The sequence below is a fragment of the Micropterus dolomieu genome, linkage group LG02, assembly GCF_021292245.1.
Source record: "Micropterus dolomieu isolate WLL.071019.BEF.003 ecotype Adirondacks linkage group LG02, ASM2129224v1, whole genome shotgun sequence".
Lineage (NCBI taxonomy): Eukaryota > Metazoa > Chordata > Actinopteri > Centrarchiformes > Centrarchidae > Micropterus > Micropterus dolomieu.
The window spans coordinates 23,682,683-23,705,005 of NC_060151.1; the positions used below are offsets into that span (position 1 = coordinate 23,682,683).

At 39.9% G+C, this 22,323-nt stretch overlaps 2 protein-coding genes and 2 long non-coding RNA genes across 8 annotated transcripts in view; 3 read left to right on the forward strand and 1 right to left on the reverse strand.

Moving 5' to 3' along the window:
• The window catches only part of stat5a (signal transducer and activator of transcription 5a), a 56,967-nt gene extending 41,741 nt beyond the window's left edge, over positions 1–15,226 (forward strand). For all 4 annotated transcript variants that reach the window (XM_046034355.1, XM_046034345.1, XM_046034335.1 and 1 more), the window contains 14 exons: positions 3,021–3,151; positions 3,244–3,395; positions 3,811–3,966; positions 6,345–6,524; positions 7,295–7,382; positions 7,938–8,060; positions 8,338–8,430; positions 9,267–9,473; positions 10,204–10,298; positions 10,581–10,723; positions 11,977–12,132; positions 12,255–12,306; positions 12,728–12,838; positions 12,994–15,226. In XM_046034355.1, the coding sequence (XP_045890311.1) occupies positions 3,021–3,151; positions 3,244–3,395; positions 3,811–3,966; positions 6,345–6,524; positions 7,295–7,382; positions 7,938–8,060; positions 8,338–8,430; positions 9,267–9,473; positions 10,204–10,298; positions 10,581–10,723; positions 11,977–12,132; positions 12,255–12,306; positions 12,728–12,838; positions 12,994–13,117 (1,811 nt within the window). In that variant the 3' untranslated portion in view covers positions 13,118–15,226. The remainder of the gene's footprint in view (positions 1–3,020; positions 3,152–3,243; positions 3,396–3,810; positions 3,967–6,344; positions 6,525–7,294; positions 7,383–7,937; positions 8,061–8,337; positions 8,431–9,266; positions 9,474–10,203; positions 10,299–10,580; positions 10,724–11,976; positions 12,133–12,254; positions 12,307–12,727; positions 12,839–12,993) is intronic.
• The window catches only part of LOC123967290 (zinc finger protein 385C-like), a 611,432-nt gene that overhangs the window by 294,950 nt on the left and 294,159 nt on the right, over positions 1–22,323 (forward strand). The gene's annotated exons all lie outside the window — the stretch shown is intronic.
• Positions 14,756–16,204, reverse strand: LOC123960092. The gene is made up of 3 exons (XR_006822439.1): positions 15,789–16,204; positions 15,303–15,357; positions 14,756–15,180 (listed from the first exon to the last, which is right to left on the reverse strand). It is a non-coding gene; the product is annotated as an uncharacterized LOC123960092 (long non-coding RNA).
• On the forward strand, positions 18,589–19,289 carry LOC123960083. Of its 2 annotated transcripts, none has more exons than XR_006822438.1 (2): positions 18,589–18,822; positions 19,020–19,289. It is a non-coding gene; the product is annotated as an uncharacterized LOC123960083 (long non-coding RNA). The 2 variants fall into 2 exon arrangements; XR_006822437.1 differs by having other exon boundaries at positions 18,589–18,762.

Here is a 22,323-nt window from a genome sequence, read left to right on the forward strand (position 1 = left end):
ATATATATATATATATATATATATATATATATATAACTGTGTCTTTCATTTATTTGTCAGATATGTCAGTAAAAGGGACCGCAAATTGTTTTTGATGCTTTATCTGTAGTTACAAGTTCTGAAGAACAAAAAATCTCTAGCATAAAGTGGCTACTGTTCATGCAATCAAATAAGAAAATTGAAACACGATCATAAAATTCTGAATTCCACTGCTCAGACAGTAGCCATGTTTTCAGCAAGCACTTACATTAAACTATTTACAATGTGAGAAGATCATAAGCAGGTGGTTGGAAGGTACAAATGTTCAACTCAAACTCCTCCCTTGCTCCAGTCCATACAAGAGAGCATACAGAGAACAAAATGTTTTAAGAACAGGTTGTATCCACCATGGGGAAAACAAGTGGACAGCCCAAGTGAGGGCCTTGGTAGCCAGCCAGCGCTGCTATTTATGATCGAGCTCTCTGCTCACAAGACTGTTCTTTTATTTGTCTTCTCCCTGAAATCAGGCAGAGAAACAGGCGGAAGGGGCTGGCTGTGTAAAGTCAAACTGCAATCTTGAATTCCTACCACTCAGTTTTTTTCCTAAAGAGATTATGAGCGTACATATACTGATGTGGTTGAGTGTGATATGTGAAAATTGTCCTTAAGTGTGACTTACTGTATATTACTTTTCTTTAAAGTCAGAATATGTGAGGTGAATCAATCAGAAATATTTTTCTTATCTTAAAGTGGTGTGTTTGCTCGTATACTCAGCTAGATTAAAATAATTCAACTTTTAATGAAACTTCATTCTCTCACTGAAAGCAGTAAACAACAAGAATATTATCAACTGACTTCCAACTAAAAGTGTAAAACTGAAAGTGTAACTGCAATTTGTTACACTACTCATCAGTGGAAAAATGGTTACTAAAATGTTACTGTAACACATAAACCACTCCACAATGGTGGGTGCGTGACAATGTGCATGTATACTAATGAGTCATATCTCTATATGAAGTGTGCCGTGCTTCAGAGATGGGTCTCATTAGGCTCGTCTAATGGGTTTTAGTGTGTCTGCGGCATTGGCTCCAGAACCTAGCGAGCTTCCTTGATGCGACTAAATTGGTGAGTCCTGTGTGCAGCGGCCATTCCGCTCGTCAGGGGCTAACAAGCCTTAACACAGCACATGTGCTCCTTGTCTTTCAGAGCACGTATGACCGCTGTCCTCTGGAGTTGGTCCGATGCATCAAACACATCCTCTACACAGAGCAGAGGCTCGTCAGAGAGGCCACCAATGTGAGTAGGGTGCTTGAGTGTACTGTAAAGTGCATACGCAGCCTGACACCTGCACGCTTCTGCGCATTTGTCTACACACAGAGATCCCCACTAACATATACACTTGCATGAACAAACACCTGTGGCTTCATAGCAATCATGCTCTAATATGGCCTTTTGTATTTCTCCACTGCAACACTGCAATATGGAGGGAACTGAAAAATGGAAGTCAAATATTGTACGGTTTATAACAAGGACTGAGTTATAAAACCATAAAGCCAGCCGTGCGTAAAACATGTGACTCTCAGCAACTCCTGCGGTGAATTGATTTCCAGTCACAACATGCCTTTTCTATTAGTGGAATGCATATTTGGACTGATTGAATTTCACCCTGTTTAGTCTGAACCTTTAGGCACCATAGTGCTCTTGTTTAGACCTTTAACTGGCCACACAGTCTGTCTGAGTATGATAAGTAAATGCATTTCTTACTTCTCTATTTGCAGTGTTCCATCAGGGTTGTGGTCACTGGGGATTTTATAGTCAAATAGCCCCACTGCCACAAACTTTGGTCAATGCATCAAGTCCAGCTTGGTTTTGTAACTCTGCTCCATCCCCCACGGATATTCCCGGTAGCTCAGCTCTCAACTCACCAGTGTCCAGTCATTTCCCTTAACAACTATCATAAACAATCCAATGACAGACAATATACAGGCCATGCATCATCCAATGGAAAACCAGCCTTACCGATAACTGTCTCTCTGTGCCTGTCTCTCAATCTTACTTTGTAATTGACAGTCGAGCTCGCCGGTGGGCGGGATGATGGACAGCATGTCTCAGAAATACCAGCAGATTAACCAGGCTTTTGAGGAGCTTCGCCTGCTCACCCAGGACACTGAGAATGACCTGCGCAAGCTCCAGCACAACCAGGAGTACTTCATCATCCAGTACCAGGAGAGCCTCCGCATCCAGGGTGAGACCAGAGGACTTGCATCTCATTACTGCTGCTCTAAAGTAATGCATGACGAAATTGTCAACATTTTTGATAATCAGTTATTCAACAGTGTCATTCATCATGCCTGCTGAACAATGTATTGTTTTTCTGTTTAATTTCATTCCAAACAGAATACATTTAAAGTTTGGACTGTAAGTTGGACAAAACCTATTCACTATTTTACTATTATTCTGACATTTTGTAAAATCAATGATTAATTAATTCACGATTAGTTAATATCATAGCTTTGAAATATCAAGGAAAGTGTGTTATAAAGATCACTCTACATACATATCACAGCTGTCTGAAATATTTATTCATTTAGCTGACGCTTTTATCCAAAGCAACTTTCAATTGCTATACATGTCAGAGGTCACACACCTCTGGAGCAACTAGGGGTTAAGTGTCTTGCTCAGGGACACAATGGTGGATGTCTCACAGTGGGAATTGAACCCAGGTCTCCCACACCAAAGGCAAGCATCTAATCTATGCACCACCACCACCCATGTTGGATCAGAAATGGAAAACAAACACCGGGAGCTTCCATAACCTAAGCAACCTTTGCAAATATGTTGCATCATTCAGAAAACAACACCTAGCTCTAATGACGTCTGCGTTATGCTAGAGGAGGTTCTCCTGAGTAAATTGTTATTGCTCTTGGGGGATTATGTACACTCTACGTGCACAGGTCAGAGATTTATACCTCCTCTCGCTTTTCCTCCCCTTTTTTCAAACTCGTCCCCACCCCTTTGGCAACAACCTCACCCTTCCTCAGCTCAGCTCACCAGCCTGGCCACGCTTCCCCCTGCTGACCGACAGCTACGGGAGCCTGCCCTTCTCAGCAAGAGAGCCACTGTGGAGGCATGGCTGACCAGAGAGGCCAACACACTACAGAAATATAGACTGGTATGATGCGATCATGTAAAAGAAAATAACCTATATCTTGTTCATACACAATATGATTGCAAGTCAGCCTCGACTTTTCTGTAAACATACAGGACCTGGCAGAGAAGCACCAAAAAACACTGCAGCTGTTGAGGAAGCAGCAGACTATCATTCTGGATGACGAGCTGATCCAGTGGAAGAGACGGCAACAGCTGGCAGGCAACGGGGGCCCGCCGGAGGGAGGCCTGGACATCCTGCAGTCCTGGTGATTTCTCTTCCACCTCCCACCAAGATCACAGCCATGAAACTCCCTCACAAGGCAAAGGGTCACCGGTTTACAGGCTTTCAATTGACTACTGCTGGGTTTATTTCCATAGTTTATGGGCTGCTAATAACAGAGACATATTAATTTTTCTGGTTGGTTTCTCTATGCCTTTTTTGGAGGGACAAAAGCCTCAGCTATTCATTTAGAGACTTAATAGTTGTTATGATTTATCTGGTTTTAATTGATATTGATATTGTAAAGCCTTCTGGAGTACACATTTCTATAAGCATTATGTAGAAACATATCACTAGTACCACATGCTTAGGTCTAATTCTTACTTGTGTGTGTGTGTGTGTGTGTGTGTGTGTGTGTGTGTGTGTGTGTGTGTGTGTGTGTGTGTGTGTGTGTGTGTCAGGTGTGAAAAGCTGGCAGAAACTATCTGGCAAAACAGGCAGCAGATTCGGAGGGCAGAGCACCTCAGACAACAGCTGCCCATCCCCGGACCCATTGAAGAGCTCCTAAATGAACTCAACAGTACTATCACAGATATCATCTCAGCATTGGTCACCAGGTGTGTGTGTGTGTGTGTGTGTGTGTGTGTGTGTGTGTGTGTGTGTGTGTTCGTGTAAAAGGTTTATTCATACTTCTAAAGGCTGACTTCCAAAGCTTGACTTAAAAAAAGCATGTAAATGTAGGTCAGTATAGCGTTAATGAAAGTATATCAGTCCCAGCATGTGTGCTAGTGGGTGGGTGTGTTATGTACATTGAGGCACTGCCCTTTCCTGCACTCAGTGTTGGCCTTTATGCAAGCAAGTACTTCTTACATAACCCTAGTTGCTTTCGTGGTCAACAGAGTTCTATTACTAAAAGAGTTCTATTACTAAAATTAAATTACTCAGGCATTCCATTTGCCTACCTAATTATTTCATCCACATGAGTGAAGCTACTGTATGTGTGTTTGTGCATTTGTGGGCATGTTTGTTTGTAATCTCTTGTTTTAGTACGTTATGAGCAAGGAACATCTGCTAAATTGAGGACATCTCACTTTAGATTACGTCTTTTAAAAATTAAGATTTCAGTTGAACCCCAGTCTAATAAAGATCCAGACAGAGCTGCTTATGATACCCCTAAACTCTAATAGCATCCATGACTGGCCTCCACACAGTGCTCGTCGTAAAGTAACTTGTTACCCCAAAAACTAATGTAGTGTGTTAATTATGTGCTCCAAGTAACGCTTGATTAATACTATAGGTTGTAATCTAGTTAGCTGAAAATGCAAATGATTGCCACATTAGGCCAGATAACACACTTTTTGAACCATTGAACCAAATGCAAAAAAATACATAACCCTGCAATCCCTGCAATATTTTTAACTGATGCAATATCAAAACATCACTTGCAAATTCATTGCCTTTCCTGTGGGACCCCGTGTTTTGCCAGTTGAAGGCTTTTAATGTGAAGCAGCAGCAGATCGAAATATTAGGTTTGCATTAGCAGTAACTTAATAAAGCTCTGATACAGTGTAAAAAGAGTGAACAGTAAGCAGAGAGAGAAAATGAGATAAAATTACCCTGAATTACATGCATCATTCCGTGTGAAGGCAATTTTTATCCCGTACGGGAATGGCATTCCCTGCACTGACAATGAAAACTACTATATAGAAAGTTAATTACTGATTTTAAAAAACATTGAAGGGCTTAATAAAATGCAGATCATAAATAGTATCAAAAATGGGGTTTAATTTTATGAACATCTTAAGGATTAGAAAATTAAAGTTAGATTAAATTCAGGGTTTGGAGTTATCCAAGTCTAGGAGAGATTTAAGTAGTGGTGACAGGCTACATGGTTAGGAAATTAATGTATTCAAAAAAAACATTTTAGTTATATAAAGTTAAAATGTATGTCCTGTTTGCATGTGTTAAAAGTCTGAGAAATATGCTGAGCCAAAGCATAAGTCCTTTTGATGGTTCAGGTCAACTAGAGATCACATTTACCACATTACATCATCTAACCCCATCAGTACAGAATGTGACATGGACAGGAGGAGAGAAGAAGCCCTGATGTGTTAGAAGAAGACTGTGTTCACAAGAGGAAGGAGAAGATGGAGATGACAGAGAGAGAGTCAGGACTGAATTCAAATGTACGCAGAGGCAAAAGATAGAAGTTGAATGCACCTAAAGAGATCTTCAGAGACAAAGAGCATGCAGTGTGTAAGAGATTAAAGAAAAGCAAGGGCACATGCAACTTGTTTTAGTACATTATTTCTGGCCCAAAGGCACATCTGCCAGGGTCCTTTAGCCCTGCAGTATCTCTGAACAGGAAGTAATCTGAAGTTTTTGACAGCAGCCTCTCCTACTTTCCTAGAAGATTGTCCCTGCAGGGACCACTAAGACATAGAGAAGCCATGTCTCTGTCACAGCGATTTCTGATCGGCCACAGACAAGTCTGCGCTCAGACAGTAATGCACTGCTATCATGCACAATACAAACACAGGTTATGTTTCCTCATCAACATCCTCTCTATATTCCCCTGAAGCCAGATAGACAGAAAATGAGACCAACATTGTCAGAAGAAAGTAACAGTTGAACTTGTTGGTTGACTGAACAGTGATTACTTTCATGACCTTCCATTAGTGCGCTTGGTTACAATTAAGGTCGTTTTCAAAGGCTGCAGGTTCTAGAGTTTAAAGGAACTTTCTGGTGTTTTAATACATACACACAAAACTTTGCTCTGAAGATCCACGTCTGGTCACCTTCAATCTAGTTGTTTATTGAAAACATTGTATTTTACATATAGGAGGAGACTGTGTGCAGAAAAACGTATAGGGCTTGGTTTGACCTAGCCTGTTGCCACTACTGATGTACGTGATGTGTACTTTAAGTAACTGAGCCAATTGATCAGCAGGGATTTGTTCTGTCATTCAGTTTAACTCTCTTTTTGTCTCCACAGCACCTTCATCATTGAGAAACAGCCTCCACAGGTCCTAAAAACCCAAACCAAGTTTGCCGCTACAGTGCGCCTCTTAGTGGGTGGGAAATTGAACGTGCACATGAACCCTCCGCAGGTCAAAGCCACCATCATTAGTGAACAGCAAGCCAAGGCCCTGCTGAAGAACGAAAACACAAGGAAGTACGTCCAGTGCCCCATTCATGTCAGCGTGGATTGAAAACAGAAAACACTAAAAACAAATACAAAAACAAATACATTTGGGTTTGTTCTGGTTTAGACTTATCCTATTTGGTGATAACTGCACTTTTATGTGACATTGTAGCAACAACACGCCATCCTGCTCTTTCCTCTTCTTTGTAGACACATTTTTAGTATCCCGTCTAGTGGAGACACTGCAATTAGCTCCCATGGCGCCATTAAGATAAAGAGTCTTGGTTTTCTACAGCGATTACTGGATCTTGGATGGATCCCTGGCCTAGTGTGTTTCCAGACCTCACCACAGAGACATGGCTGGAACTTGAACAGTGGCTCAGAGGAATCTATGGTGTGGATGCAGAATCCACATTTAGCCTGTTCCACAGCCTCATTCCACATTCCTCCTGACTAATAGAAACCTTCCAAGAGTGTAGGCCGTAGAATGGCTGAGCAGTCCAGCAGCTCAGCCATCATTTTGCTGTTTCTTATCTAAATTTGTTGGTATAATGGCACCCAATCTGTAGCCCACAGACATCTGCTTGGTGTTTTCACATGTAGAGAAGATGGAGATGGTGGTAGTTAAACCAAAAACATCATTCTTACATCCTGTATGCTTATCACTCAGCTCCTGCAGACCAAACAAGAATCATTTTGTTTTAATTCGTCCTGGGAAGACTATAATTCCCAGCACTTGAGTGTGTAACAGCAGACATCGCAGCTAATGTATTCACTCCTTGATTGTCTCTCTTCTTCAGCGACAGCAGTGGGGAAATTCTCAACAATAACTGTGTGATGGAGTACCACCAGACTACAGGAACTCTCAGCGCCCACTTCAGGAACATGGTGAGTGTTCCTGAAGTGAAGTAACTACACTGAGTTAAATATGTCCTCGTCCAGCAATGTAGCTCTTAAGTGAAGCAATTACTAATTTGTTTGATCACCATATCCATCAGTAGTTTGGAAATCCATGGCAAAAGTTGCTTTTTGTTGAAAGGTCATAGTTATGCTTGACATAATATTTCTATAAAATAAATAAAATTCCTATAATAACGGTAAATATGTTCCCTTTGGGTGTAATACAGTAGCTTCACTTGTAACTAATCTAGTTCCAATACTGTGGGGTTTCCTAGAATAAATTGACAGTATACAAATCCATGCTTAGAGAGTCGGTCTACAGCTTTAGCACAGCTTCGGTTTGGTCTACATCATGCATGTTCTTGGCAACATCCAAGCAAGATACCTCCATGTATTATTTACATGTCGGCCCTGTAGTCCTTATCAAAGTGAATTATGCATGCATGTACTGTATGTATGATCTGTGCATTTCCAGCCTCATGCGTAGGCAAGATATACCGTATATCTAGCATTCCCCATTCTTACACGTCATCTTTCATGTAGTCTTTGAAGAGGATCAAGCGATCTGACAGGCGAGGAGCAGAATCTGTCACAGAAGAGAAGTTCACCATTCTGTTCGAGTCCCAGTTTAGCGTTGGTGGCAATGAGCTTGTTTTTCAAGTGAAGGTAAGAGGGTGCATACTGACAAGGTGGATGAAAAGATGACATTAACCTTGAAACACAAAGAGACTGTCCATTCTTACTCCTACAATAGTGGTGATTCTTAAACCTAAGTCACACACATAGATGAGGAATGGGATGACTGACTCATTCTTCCCTTTTAAAATTCTCTTCTTTACTCTTAAAACCATAGAAATACAATGAAGGTCATGTTTTGCAGAATGTGGAGCATTTATTGTTACAGCATTCTTTTACTGACAAGCGCCCTTCTTTCTCTTAACAGACATTATCACTTCCTGTAGTAGTGATAGTTCACGGTAGCCAAGACAATAATGCCACAGCAACTGTGTTATGGGACAACGCTTTTGCAGAGCCGGTGAGTAAATGTTTGTGTGCGTGTGTGTGTGTGTGTGTGTGTGTGAGTGATTGTCGGTTTGAACAAAATGTTATTTAGAGATGATTAAACTTTCAAATTAGCCTGTGTCTTGAAATGTTACAGAAAATTACCTAAACTTTGCAGTTTTCTTTATCAATTATACCTTCTGTTCATCACATTTTCAGTCAAAGACACATCCAAAACACAGCTTCTGTAGCATAGCCCTAACTGTGAATAAAGGAGGCAAATTGACAAAGCACTTACTGTAAATTATTTTAAAAAGAATCACAAACATTTATAGGTTCATATTTTTCCATTGTTCAGGTCTGCCGATTTTTTCTGTTGGATACATTTTGACAATATAAGAAATTGGATAAAGACAACATGGGTCTAGGGACCCTTCGATGGACATAGCCTCTTTTTTTCTGACATTTTATAGAATCATTAATCAATCAAAAAAACTTAGTAGATTAAACGCTAGTAAAAATTGTCAATAGTTGCTGCCCTTCATATGAATATCAATGCATATGAATAACCTTTATTCATTTAGAAGAATAAAAAGATGAAATCAACAAGTAGATTCATTTCGGCATACCGTATGTTTTGTCTCTCCATTTGGTTTATTTCCTTTTGTGGATCAATCCAAGAAAAATATCCTTAATGCTTGAGGAAAAAAGATGAAATATATAAATACTGCTGGAAATTTCTTTTTGTGCACCTGTTCATGTGTTCATGTTTGCACATTTGGTCTATGACTGTGTTTTGCATTCTGCTGCCTCCTTGCTCGCATCGATAAAGCTCATGTAAATCCTCTGCTGTCTCCTCTGCATCTGCAGGGACGGGTGCCTTTCCTCGTGCCAGACAAGGTGCTTTGGCCTCAGCTGTGTGACGCCATCAACATGAAGTACAAGGCTGAGGTGCAGAGTAACCGAGGCTTATCTGAGGAGAACCTAGTCTTCCTGGCTCAAAAGGCCTTCAGCAGCTCAAGCAACAACCCTGACGACTACCGCAACATGACTATGACTTGGTCACAGTTTAACAGGGTCAGCGCCAGTCTCTTTCCTTTTGATTTTCTCCCTCCCTTTCTCTATGAAGATAAACACACAGCTTATATAAAGAGCTTACTGATTATCTGTTATCATCAGTGTTAATGTTTGGATTTCTATCATACTTGGAGCGGGTTTTCTCCTCCTTGCATTTTTAAAATGCCCGCAGGCCAGTTTCAGTAAGCAATTTAGAATACTTGTTCGTTCTCCATGGAGTGATTTACTATTGGTTATTCATACATAGAAATATTTCGTGCTCCATTTGCAGTGTCCCTCCAGCCCTATTCTGTAGTCGACTTGAGTGAGAACGCTTCATTGGTAGCCAGGTCTTTATCTTAATGGGCCTGTTTGTCCACACAGTGAAAGGCTGGAGGCCTCATTTTCTGGCTCAGAGCAGCTGGTGATGGCAGAAAATGCACTCACATTCACTGCACACCATCAGTCTCATTAGATTACAGGAACATGAAGTTTCAGCCACTTCACAGACTGATGTATAAGCTATACACATACACACACTTTCACCCTCTCTATTTTTCCTGTTTCTCACATGCACAACATATACACATACAGCTACACACTTGGTTAAATCATAAACACAGCAGGAATGAGGACATGTTGTTCTCTGTATTTATGGACTTGGTGGACATGAGGGAATCTGAAAACCTTTTTAAAAGATGTACATGTCTGTTTGAATCATGTGTGCTTTTTAAAAATCTTTTGTTTGCAGGAAAGCTTGCCAGGCAGGAACTTCACATTTTGGCAATGGTTTGATGGTGTGATGGAACTCACAAAAAAGCATCTCAAACCACACTGGAATGACGGGTAAGCAGACGTTTTTGTCAATTTCAATCTTTGGCTGAAAAATGTGGCAGAACATAAAAATAAAAGCAAATTTTCAACTTGAAAGCTGGGCTAGCATATTTTGTCAGTCTTGACAACTCAGGCAATGGTTAACTTGAAGTGTTTTCGAAGGCAACCTGGGAAGCTATATCTGCTCTCGCCAATAAACTAGGATCAAAGTGAAGGATCGAGGTGTTGTGGGAATGCACATGACTATTTTAATGTTTTTCTTTTTCCTATATATCTCTCACCCTCTTTTTTTAGAGCCATATTGGGCTTTGTGAACAAGCAGCAGGCTCAGGACATGCTGATGTCCAAACCCAACGGTACTTTTCTTCTGCGCTTTAGTGACTCTGAGATTGGAGGAATTACAATTGCCTGGGTGGCAGAAAATCCTAACAAAGCAGGTATGACATGTAAATGTGTGCTACCTTCACGACACAGATATTACCAATAAGAAGTTTTGTTATTAGGTTTGGGAGATTTCATTAATGCTAAGCCACATGGTGTAACAGATACTAACCAGCCACTACATATGCTGAATGCCTTGATTGCCAACATCAAGAATGCATGAATGCCTGTATGATTAATTATTTTCCCTGGTCACTTCACTCATTTCCCCGCAATATCTCTAATCAAAATGGGTCCCGCCGTCCATGTCTTAGTAACCACGCACTGAGCTTGGTGTTGGTTTCAGTACACTGAGGTTAACAAATAGATGTAGATTGAAACTAAACCAAAATACTTTGCTCTATGCATTTATCTGCAGCGAGCCATTTTTATGCGTCAATATCTCTACTCTTCTCTCCCAGGCGTCTGCCTTCAGACAAGCAATACCTGCCTTCTTGAAGATAGTCAACCAATCAAAAATGACAAATAATAACCTGTGACCATCCCCATATTTGCATAATTTCTAAAAAAAAACAAAAAAACAGATACATTTTAAGACTCCTGTTATCTTTTTGCTAAATTAAAGCTATTAAAGACTACTGCAGCAGCAGATGTTGATGTAAGCTGTCATTATGTTAGCAAATTTACCCAGACATAGAGGACACAGAGCAAAATGCGCATCCCATTCAACTGTTGTGCACCTAATAAATATAACTGTAATAATTGCTCAACTTAAACGCTGCTTTAGGTGTGAAAAAAATATAAATTGGCTTGCTAGATGTTATTTTGCCAGCCATACTTGTAAGCTGCTAGACTCAACCGTAGCTGTAACAGATTATTACAGAAAATTAACAATGTATCAAATGACAAGTTGTCATTGTAAAACAATGACAATGTGAAAGCAGTCACCAAAATCTGCAGAGCTCCTTGTTTAGCTGTTCGTCCTGCAACTTTACTGTTTTGGTTCACTCTCACCTTTCATAGTGTTGTGTTCTGTTACAGCAGTTGACATGTAAATATTGTGTTCACTTCTCCTTGCCACTTCCTGTAAGAGTCCAATAACATGCATTAGTGCACGTTTAAAGCAACTAGTTGAAGCTTCAGATTAGTTAGTTAGGCACTTTCATAATATAATTGCAACTACTACTATCTGTCAACTACAGTAGCTTAGTGTGTAAGGGACAATATTATATGGGATGGCAAGGTGAGAATCTGATTATATAACTATTATTGCTGTGCTGATATAGTGTTGTGGGTCATGTGTTTCAAGGTGAGAGGATGGTATGGAACCTCATGCCCTACACAACCAAAGACTTCTCAATTCGCTCTCTGGCTGACCGCATCAGCGATCTCAATCACCTCCTGTTCCTCTACCCCGACAGACCCAAGGATGAAGTTTTCTCCAAATATTATACCCCACCACTCTGTAAGCAACCCTCTGCTTGCACATGCTGCTGTGACATTCAAATTTTAATATCATAGCTGTAAAGCCTTATTGGACAGAAGTCTTGATTGATTTCATTCTCTCTCCCTATGTTTGTTTTAAAGCCAAAGCAGTGGATGGCTACGTGAAACCGCAAATCAAACAAGTGGTGCCCGAGTAAGTATCAAGCTTCCTGTCCACCTTTTCTCCTGTTCTTCCATTCCTGCTCTGTCTCTCCTTTCTGTCTTCCCTGCCATCCACCCACCAGTTGTCCCTCTGTGGCAACATTTAGAGTTAATCACTAAATATTGGACCCTGAATTCAGATCAGCTATTAGTTAGCTGTTACAGTTGGAGGAGGCCAATTAAGGATGGCCAGGGTTCCTGAGCGAGCTTGTCTTCCACTCATCATTAGAGTTAGGCTTGTTAGTTAGCAAGCCCTCCTCCCTGCCTGTCTCCACGGTTGGCTCACCTTCAGTACAGAGAATGGCCGTAATGATGCAGCGAGGCCTGGAGAACATGCTGAGGTAGTTGCTTAGGCAACTGCCGAACATATATTCATAGGCTTTTATCTCAGGTTTATGTGTGTGTGTGTACAGGTTTGCTACAGCCAATCCAGACCCAGCAAGTGGGAACCCAACCTATATGGATCACGGCGCCTCCCCAGCACCTGTCAATCACCCTCACACCTACAGCATATACCCACCTATGTGAGTCAACAAGTCCTTTGAACATATGAGCTGCTCTGTGTGAGTGCACGTAGTTTGTGAGTAAAGAGTGTCTTGTTGCTCCTGCTGGTTTTTTTTGGTGATGTGCTGCCAGCTTGTCTGAGTGTGGTTTGGCTCCACTCTGTGTCCTGTGGCAGGAGTGACTCTATGTTGGATGCGGACGGAGACTTCGACCTGGACGACACCATGGACGTGGCGAGGCATGTAGAGGAGCTCCTCCGGCGGCCTGTTGAGAGCCAGTGGGGCGGCCAACAGTCCTGACCCTTGACCTTTTAACGCGTGACAACACCAAACAAACCCTGCCTCCCAACTTGCCCCACTCGCATTGACTTTTCTCATGGTTTAATTCCATTCATTTTTCTTTTTTGTCAGATAGCTTTAATGTGAAATGTTAATAATGGATTGTGATTGTTTTTTTTCTTTTCAGCATGACAGCATGCATGTCAGTGACTTATCTTAGTTTTATTTGTGTCCATTAAGTGTTTGTAAAACAGACTAGGTATAATGCAAAACCTACAATGTTACAGTATTGTGAAAAAGAAAAGAAAAGGTAATGTTCATTCACATTGTGCATGCATTTCCAATTGATTTTGAAGAGATCTTAAAAAATATGCTACTGTATGAAGTCATTTTAACAGCTGAATGTTTTTACTTTGTTATATTTTCTTCTTTGTAAATGGGTTATCAGTATTTTGATAGTGATGTTGAACTTGCCCTTTGACAAAAAAAAGAAACTTTAATGAAGAGGTTTGCTTCTGCTCTTAACAACATTATCTGATTCATTGCTCTGCAGTTACGATCAGTTTCAAATCCATATACACTAACATAAAGGCAGAGTGACTCTTTGCTCTCTGCAACTGACAGCACACACATCAGCACACGGTACACATGCACAAGTGTAAGATGTATTTGTTCTGATTTGTTCACCAGCTGAAACCCAGTAGAGGGGGTTTATGTACCTCCCTCACTCTCACAGGGCTATTTGTCTTCTCTTTGTACACAGAAATGCAAATCTAAGCATTTACCCAGCGCTGCCTGCTTGTCCTCTCAGGTCCCTCTGTTCCCCTCATCAATGCTACCTCGCATTACTCTACTGACAGTTGTTGTTGCTATTGGTATGTTGTTGTTGCTGCACCATATTCTCACCAGTAGGTACGCTCCATGGGTTTTGTTTTTGTAATTTGTGTTAACATGTATGAAAGAAGATCCTTTGCTGCCTGGCGGCCATCTCTGTTGGCTGTTTTATGCTTGAAACCACTCATCTGATGAAGTCTAGAGGCATGAATTGTCACATGTCTGGTCGGTATGCCTGAACATTCTGCTGTGCTGCTCCCTTCTGACTTTTCTTCTTATCCGTCCATTCATCCCTGTAGCTGTGTCATGACACTGTGGCAAAACCAGCGAGTGCAAGTCTCTGTGTGACTATGACCGCACCAGCAGCTGAAGTTGCAAGGCATAGAAGGATAGGTGCAGGCTTTTGAATTCTTGCACAGGCTCACCAGATGCTCGGTCACATATTTGAGCTCAAGCATTTTGTGGCTTTTGTTTTTGTTCAAGATTAGTTTTCCTTGTGCCTCCCCTATTTGCTACACATAAATTATAACAGAAACATTAGCCTAATAGAAAAGGTTGAGACTATTACCCTACTCCCTCCACTGACACTCACACACACACATACATGCAACGCTGAATAGAAAAAATTTAGTTGACAACAGCCTTGCACCTCAGGAATGAAATGCTTTGCTTAGCTGATGTATAAGCCAAATAAAAAATACTATGTATACAGAATAAATGAATTTATTTTCTCTATCATAATTCTATTTTATTATTGTTTCTCTGGCACTCCCCTATTGAATGTAACCCCTTTGCATGACCCTGTTGAGGATTTACGTACAAAGAGCTCATCAGTCTGAGCAGAAGTTTCAAGTCTCATGTCACCAGAAGTACCAGTTGAAAAAGGACACAGAGCAACTGGAAGTCAGAGAAGAATTTATAATGTACTTTTGTGTTTGTCTGATGGATATTACAGTATTAAAAATATTCCCACGTCTATCTTTTAATTTCTTCATCAAACATTTTTTTTTTGTATCTCACTTTCTTTCCTGTTTTTGACATTTCATGGTACATGGGCAGTCTTGTGATATACTCCTTAATTACCATTATACTCATAATTTTTAAGCTTTGTTCCAGTGTAGAATGTGTATTTCTGTTCTTCTTTTTTTTTTTTTTGATGATGATGATGTAGATGACGCTGTGTGCTGTTCGATGTATGTACCATGTTTGTGGTTTGGGTTTATCACTTGGAGGTTTTCCAAGAGAAACAGCTGTTGAGTTGAAAAGAAGAAAATAAAGTTTTATAATTAATTTTAACTCAACCTGTAGATGTATGAAAGATTTTGATGTCACTACAAAATAAATGCTATTTTTTTATGTGTGCAGTCAACACCATCAATTTAATCCCCAAGCAGCAAGGCCAGAGAAGCAGCACTCCAGAAGGTCACCTGGATTCAGCAGGAATGTGCAGAGTAAAAGGGTTGTGTGGAACTACATCATATAGTGATTATGAGGAAACATGGCAATTAGTCATACATATTTTTAGTACAACTGTGAAAGATCTGCACACTGCTGCATTATTAATACACTGCAACATATGAAATGAGTTCCTCTGCAGTCAAGGAAAAGCCTTGACAGATTTTTTCAGGGTTATACATTATGTTAACATGTTACAAACTTGCACCACAGTATATTCAAGATCAATATACTCCACTAGACTTTCAGTATGATGAAAACCTATGGCTTTTGGTTTGAAGGAAATATCTTTTAGAGATTTTAGAGAGAAAGTCACTCATTTTGCAGAGAACCCCTTTATCCCATCCCCTGAAGACATTCCCAAATGATATTTGACAGGAAATTAATATTTTAAAAGGTTTACCTTAAAGGAACATACCATCAGACCTTTCAAGTGCAGTCAGTCACTTCTTTCCTACCATTTTTGTACAACAAATATCAACTTGCAGACAGCAGTTCACAATATGGAATAGGTGCTGTAAGTGATAGATCCTACTAAATTAATATTATATAAAGTTATGTCTTAGCCAAAGGTACTTGATTATTTCTGGGTATTATGTTTTCTAATGCAGCTGGAAACCTGACATTTGAGACTTCACATTCATTTGGGAGGTTTGTTTGAATCTATACAAGAGTGCATGGATGCACCATCCCTCTCTGTAAAGCTTTTGAATGTAAACAGTCTTTGCTCTCTGCTGTATTAACACACAAAGCCAATGTAACATTCACAAACTGGGACATGGAGGATTCAATTTGATTTTCAAATTGCACTAAACTGAATGTAAAGTAATTGTTGTGCCAGGATGGTGCTAACAAAGGATGTAAAAATAAATCAAAAATAGCATGGTATATTTGGCAAATGTTGGCAATATTAAACTTGGTATGTATGAGTTTAACATGAAAAATGTGATTGTCAAATGTGGCAGCTCTAAAATCTGAGCATAGAAGAAGATAAATACGGGAAGCCAAGCTGAAAATTAATAATACATTATAATAATTTGTGTATGTGCATACCCCTTTTTTTATTTTTACCACATTGTCTGCACTGCCCTTTGGCAGCAATAGTTTCTGACGACCCACAATAGTAGCATTTATGTCTTGATCGCAAATGTTCTGAATTCTGAAGCTCATTATTGCCATCTGGTGGATATAAGAACATGTTGCTTGTTTGTTTTTGAGCTTTAGCCAGTTACTGCAGGGAAAGGTAGAATTAGACAATTTAAATTGCATGGAATTCATTCAAATGTGACCAATTATTGTAAAATAGTTTTCATTATCACGTTACCTTAAGATTCCATAGCTGCTTCTTCCTTAAAATAAAAACGAGTCATTATGGTTGATTGGGATGTGCTTCATGCTAGTCGTTTCCAATGTACCTAACGTTATACATTATCTACAGGTTGTTACATCAAACACATGTCAGTGATTGTAATCTAGTGGAAATGGCTCCTGGAGGTCAGTGTTGCTTGGATACTAAACCTGCATTCTTTAAAAGTGCTTTAAAACAGGAGGTATAGCACGAGCAGGGTTGTTTGCATCTGAAGTGATAAGAGACTCAGGAAGGTGTCCCTGCAGCAGTGGGCCTAAAATTAATGTTCTCTATAGACTGAATTAATCAGTGTATGTTTATATTAAAATGACAACATCATTTCATATTAAAATTTGACATATTAGTATTACTATTGTAAACCAAAAGCAGGTTGTACAAGCCAGGGTTTAAAATGTAAATATAATCATTTAGATTAAAGGATGACAGATTGTTTGCACATAAAGCAAATATATAGAATACTATAATGAATAAAACCACATTAAATACTTGATAACAAATTATAGAAAGAATATAAGATATATAGATGTATTTTCACGATGTGTAATTATAATTGTGAGAAAAAGTTAAGAATAGATATTAAATGAAAATAAAAGAGACACTTCTGGCATGAGCTCAGCACAGTTTGTGTTGTTCCCTAAGGCTGTGACAAGCTCTTTATCTTTTAAATACAGGATTTTTTTTGCTTTTAAGATGTTAAATTCTAGGTGTTTGAGTTTTATTTTGTTAAATAGATTTATACACATATCTTTATACAGATTGCAGTATTGCCAAAAGTGTTGCTCTTGTCTGTGTTGACGAGTCTAGGCTTTGGTCTACAGGTCTTGGATGCTCATAGAGCCCAGTTAATCACAAATATATATCATTTGTTGATCCACATTGTCTGAAGGCTGTGCTAAGACTGTATAATTTAGGCGAAGAATCTCACGATCAGTTGGATGAGAGGACCTCCAGTCTCTTTACTTTGGATATCTGGGGAATATCCATCACTAAGAATAAGAATAATACATTTTTGGTCATGTCGCTGAATTTCATATTTTATTCAAGATAGAATAAGGCTCAACAGTTCTCCTTGGTTTTAGGGCCTGAATTGTATCTCATGGTATGTAGTCCTTTAAATACAAACATCTAACAGCCTTACTCACTGAATATAATCTAAATAATGACATTAATAATTACTATTTTCTGGTCAAATGAAGGCTTTGACAATCTGTTTGGGAGTCGTGGACATCTTCCACCAAGCCGTAGAATAAATCTACCAGACACGAAGATATGGCCAGCCCAATATATAATATATGTATTGCACTAATCACAAAATTTTGAGACAGTACAGTTTGAGAACTGAAAGTAACTGGCTGAATCTCCCTAGCAAGTATTTGGTTCTTTATTCTAGTTCATCCAAGCCATGTCACCACCAGGTGTCAGTAAAGTCCAGTGGATCGCACAGAGAGCCATGTAGCCTACTGACTGGACAGATTTGGGGGAGAAATCACAGTAAGGATTTCACAAAAAGTGGTATGTAATTGATTGAGAGCAAAAAGCTCAAACAAATTTAAATGTACAGCATGTAGTTTTAAGGTTTAAATATAATGTGATAGTTGGTCTTTTAACTTTTAACTTGGTCACTACTTTGATTCTCAACGTACAGCATGTTGTCACTCTCAAACTATAGCAAAGAAGGCAGAGGAGAATGGTATCCTGCTTGTTGAATCAAAATATATTTTTGTATATTTGTAAACAACAGTTTGTATGTATGTTTTAATAGTTCATTTAAACCTCTAGATGTGATTTTTTAAATTTAAAAAAAAGCATGAAAGCATGAAAATAGTCAAAACGTTGACATTCCTTGACATTCATAAAATAGACAACCGTTTTTTAACAGGAGGCAGCAACAGAACATGGCTTTCCAGGCCCTGTCCTACTGTATATGCCACATGTCATTGTAACTTCTCCACCTGAAATCTACATGCTTGACCTTTGACCTGCTACACTCTAATTAAGTAGTGTTGTGGTGAGTAGATAACCCATTAAAACAACAAGAAATGAAACGCTTCAGTTAAACAAGCTTACAGTAAGTGGAGTTAAAGGATCAATCAATTACTGTTTTTATGTAAATTAGGGTCTTGTCACATGTATAATGGACATGTTTGAATTATATGTGTGAGATCTACATTTTGTGTCTTTGTGCCAAGTGCTAGTTACTGTATTATGTAAAAGACTTGTCAGACAATTTTGATAGCACATTCTAATCTTGTGTTTTCATTTCAGTTTAGCCTTTAAAGTGCAACTACACATGCAGAATTAAACTAAAAAAAACACGTTAAAAACCATTGTGGGAAGGATTATGTACATGGTTTCTGTTCCTGTCGGACTGATGATCACATGGGTTGGGACAGGAAGTGCGGTGGCAAAGCTCAGGAAGATACGCCCTCTGCTCCCCGGCTGTGAGCAGCAGGAACTTCCTGTTTAGATATCATCATTCAAATGTACAATTCACACACATGAATCTGTGAATAAATTCTTGTTATTGTGGTTTAATTTTTGTCTCAGTATCTTTCTTTGAAGTTATTATTACTATAACAGATGCTGTAGAAACTGCAAATGAGAAATGAAGGTTTAAGGCGACAAATCACTAAGAAAAAATGGCTTTCTGCAAAAGTCTTGTGTGGTAATAAATCCTGAACGTTTGACTGGGTGACCCTCTCTTCTTTTCCCCTATACAGCCAGGCGGGATTAGGAAACTTGATCAATGGCAAGCTGTATCAAAACGATGACCTTGCCTCTGTTTATGGGCCCCAGAGGGAGGAGGGAACCGTTAGAGGCCTCCGGGTATGGCAATGGAGATCCATTGGTCGGAACCTGACAGCTACTGCAGCAGGAGGGAGCCGTGCCTTACTGCACATACCCATGGCTGACATCCTGCCACAGGAAACTATAGCAAACCTCAATGGAAAACAACATGGGTGTTGTTTTAGAACAGCACTGCCATTTCGGTGTTTAAAAGTGCTGATACAGCCTACTGTGTATTTCACGTTCTCTCTCACTTGCAGTTTTATTTTAGTTCTTTACCCTCAGATGAACAAAAAGTATGTTTTGCTCATTCCATCATTCCTGATCTGAGGCCCTGATGTCTTCACTGAATAATGTAGTGCTTTATAGCACACTGAACATACAGTATTTGTGGGTGGATCAATGACAGGGCCCTTTAACAGCTTATGGATTCATGTGAACTACTCTGATGCACCTTCATTTTAAATCAATCAAATCAGCTGATGTTTGGAGACTGGTCGTCAGAGGCCTTTCTCACATTAAAGAAAGACAGCAGGGACAGGCAGGGAGGCTTTTAAAAGCAGAACTTTTGCTAAATTATTTCTGAGAATGCATAATACATTACCCCGAGAGATCGTGAGGGAAAGGAGGGAGGGTAGTGAGAGTGAGTGAGGAAAAGAGTGGGGCATGGATTCTCTCCAGCCATCGCCTCCTCCTGGACAATTATTGTCTCAGTCTACCAGCAAGCATTCCATTCTTTCATACCTTTTCACTTTTGTCACATCACACATTCACTGACTTCATTCACTTCTCCCTCTCACTGTTCTGCCCATCCTTAAGTAGTAGCTGAGCTCCAACAGTTCTCACATGTCTGTAAGTCATTCTCAATCATAGAACTAAATGCGATTAAAGAGGCTGTGTTTTGGCTGCAGATTAAGCCACATATCACCACCAAGGTCTGTCAAAATATCCATGTAGAAACACCAGCATGCTTGAATAAGACCCTTAACTTCTACTGACTGTCCCGCCCTCTGACAAAACACATTAGATGATTACATACCGTTTACAGTAATCCACTGTGTGTCACATGGGTGTTGCTATTTACCAGAGAGAATTCCCCCATTGTTTGCAGTATTTATTTGAAAGATAACAATACAAATACATATATATGTATATAATCAAGACTCTCCATGATGTAAAGACGTTGCTTTGGCTCTAATTAGTCTGGCCATATCTGGCACTTATGAGCAGACTCTGTGCTCACGCCCTCTGCTGCACATGACTCCTTTCATACAAATTGGCTGTGATTTGATTTGCCTCCTCTTGGGTTATAAAAGGGGTTGCATTACTGGCCATGTCTCGTCTGATGATCTGAGTTGGCCTGACGTTGAATTTTGCACCCTTCATTGTTGAAGTATATTATGGCCAGGCCTCAGGGATGTCGACAGATGCTCTGTTTTATGGTATGAGAAAAAGGGGTGCTGAGGTTGGACAGCATGCAATTACGTTGCACAAAAGCAGTCTTTCCGATTTACTCCAAATGTGATTGCAAATAAATTAGACTAATATTTAGAGTCTCCACTCTCTTGTTACCTCCTGTTGATTGTCTTCAAATCAATACCTAAGAAGAGGCGTGAGATGGAGGAAGAGTGATACTGTGATTCTGTTTTAGCCATTACCAGGTGAAAACAATAAAAAAAAAAACTCTTCCACAAAGGTGCTCCAGAGGCAGATATAGGCTTTAGTTTAACCAGCGTTATTATGTGTTCCTTCTATGTTCATTTAGATTTAGATGTAGTGACTTATGCTCTCTCAGATCTCGAGGATTAAGGTATTAGAGTGCATACTGTAAGCAGGATTCCCTTCACTAAAGCTACAATAGCAGTAACATGATGAAAAATATCTGATGAGTCTTTTCTCCATACTTTCTTGCATTGCAACAAATGACCTTGATGAGGACACACAGATTAATTGTAACCATATTTAAAAAATATGGATCTCACAGCAAGAAGGTCGTGGGTTCAAACCCCAGTTGCCCCGGCCTTTCTGTGTGGAGTTTGCATGTTCTGATTGGTGATTGGTGACCCTAAAGAGTCCTTAGCATGAGTGGTTGTTTGTCTATGTGTGGCCCTGCGATGGACTGGCGACCTGTCCAGGCTGTACCCGATGTCAGCTGGGATTGGCTCCAGCCCCCCCGTGACCCTGTACGCAGGATAAGCGGTTGACGATGGATCTGAGGGGAAGTCAAGCAACTCCCAGGTGTAGACAAACCGATGGGATCTGAGCCACACACCTCCACCTTGGAGACCTGGAAAGAAAACAGACTACACAAACACACAACAGGCTAAGCCCAAGGATACCGGTCACACATACAGACCTTTTCCTTAAATATGTTTCCAAATTGATACAGTGAGAAGATCTGATCTTGCCAAGGCAACTTCCCTTTTCATGGTCTATAAGAAATAGTTTTTATGGTTCTAAAATCTTAGTGTGTGTGTGTGTGTGTGTAAAAACCTTGTTTGTAAAAAATATGTCCTGTAATATTTTGGTGTCAGTGTCAGTGTCTCTTGCCATTATGTAGTCCAAGTGAGAGAGAGACAAGAGGAGATGCTGAATCTCCTGAAAGATGACAATTCAGATCCAAAACATCTGGAATGAGCCACTGACAGCCAGGAAGAGAGAGGTCCCAGGATGGCTGATGGTCCAGCACAGAGAAGTCTGAGTGAAAAGAGAGGATGAGGAAAAAATAGAGAGAAAGAGAGGGAGAGACACACAGCTTGGACACATATGTGCTTGCTGGGCA